This window comes from Arachis ipaensis, chromosome B03, assembly GCF_000816755.2.
Source record: "Arachis ipaensis cultivar K30076 chromosome B03, Araip1.1, whole genome shotgun sequence".
NCBI lineage: Eukaryota > Viridiplantae > Streptophyta > Magnoliopsida > Fabales > Fabaceae > Arachis > Arachis ipaensis.
In genome coordinates, this window is record NC_029787.2 from 5,995,998 (window position 1) to 5,997,694 (window position 1,697).

General features: G+C 29.4%; 1 protein-coding gene across 1 annotated transcript in view; it reads left to right on the plus strand.

Moving 5' to 3' along the window:
* LOC107629000 (linoleate 13S-lipoxygenase 2-1, chloroplastic) overlaps positions 1,045 to 1,697 on the plus strand; it is a gene marked incomplete in the record, with an annotated part of 8,558 nt that continues 7,905 nt past the window's right edge. Inside the window, 1 exon segment of the mRNA XM_016331665.2 lies at positions 1,045 to 1,529. Within this exon segment, the coding sequence (XP_016187151.1) occupies positions 1,130 to 1,529 (400 nt within the window).

Consider the following 1,697-nt stretch of genomic DNA (forward strand, 5'->3'; position numbering starts at 1 on the left):
TGATTTAGTTCCTAAAAAAATTAACACTTCAATTTATTTGGTTTTTAAAAGATATCTATGCGAGTCAAATTAGTTCTTTATCTACTAATACATTTTATTAACGTGTCAACATTAAGTACCACACAATACTTTAATAACGCGAGTTAACAAAATGAACAAATTTAAAGACATTAAAATCTCTCATTAAAAACCAAATTAATTCATAAATAATCTTTCATATACCGTTTTCATCAACCCTCGCTAAACCTATTGTTTATACTAGAAAGTTTTTAATACAGATAACTTCAAAATGACTGTAAAAACAATTCTTTTACTTTCATCATAAAAGTTATCATAAATATTTGGTAATATAATAAAAAATTAATATATATATATATATATAGACATGAAAATAAATAATTTAATTTTTATTAGCAAATTAAATAATAATAATAATATTAGAGAAAAAAATCTAAAACTTACCTTATTTAATATTCATAATAATAATTAATAAATATTAAATAAAAGAGAAAAGGACAAATAGGTCTCTGACGTTTTGTCCCACGGATATTTTTGTCTCTGACCACTAAAAAATACTTTTAAGTCCCTGACCTTTATAAAATTTGGACGGATTAGTCCCTCCGTCCAAATGCCTCCATCAGGGACTGATCCGTCCAAGTTTTGTGAAGGTCAGGAACTTAAAAGTATTTTTCAATGGTTAGGAACAAAAATGTCCGCGGGACAAAAGGTGAGGGACCTATTTGTCATTTTCTCTAAATAAAACAAATTTAGATTATTTTTACCTATTTTTTTATTATCAAATATTTCGATTAAACAAATGTGAAAACTTAGGTGCAGTCGACTTTATGTGAAGTTGATAGTTGAGAGTCGTTAAATGAAAATTTAGTCAAACCAGTCAAATCATCTAACAGCTTTCAGTTATCATCTTCATGTGAAGTCCTTAAACAAATAATGATGAAAAACAACTTCTTCCTTCCCTAACTTCATCTTATCAATCCCTCGCTCTCACTAAATATTTCTCTATATATAACCCATTTTCTTCATCCAAACCCCAAAAACATAAAGAGAATTAGAGAGAGAGGAAAACAAATACACACACATAATACACATTATATTCATATATAGAAAGATGATTACACCACAAATTCAAGTAACAAATTCTTCAAGCCCAACCTATCTCATATTTAACAAGCCAATAACAACAACAAGCCTCCATGGTAGTGGTGGTAGTAGTAGTATCTACCCTTCTTTTAGGGTTAGGACTAGTAGGCCAATATCATTCCGAAACCGTAGAAGGTGTAATAGGTATGGTTTAAGTGGTTGTAATAGTAGCAAAACAATCAAAGCTGTGGCTATGACTGAAGAAGAGAATAAGAAATCAATAATGAAGGTTAAAGCCACCATAAGAGTTCAACCAACCGTTGGAGGGATATTTTCGGAAATGGCCATAGAACGAGGGCTTGATGATATAACTGATTTGTTTGGTAAATCATTACTCTTGGAGCTTGTTAGCTCAACCCTTCATCAAAGTAAGTCATGGTTCTTCAAACCAATTTCAACCAAATATAATTTACAACATCTTTTTAGTTTCATCTCATGGATATCTTAACAAAAACCTATTTGTGCTAATATTTTTTGTTTGTACATTTTTCTACTATATATTCAAGTGTGATTATATGAAATGAGTTTAAGGTGTG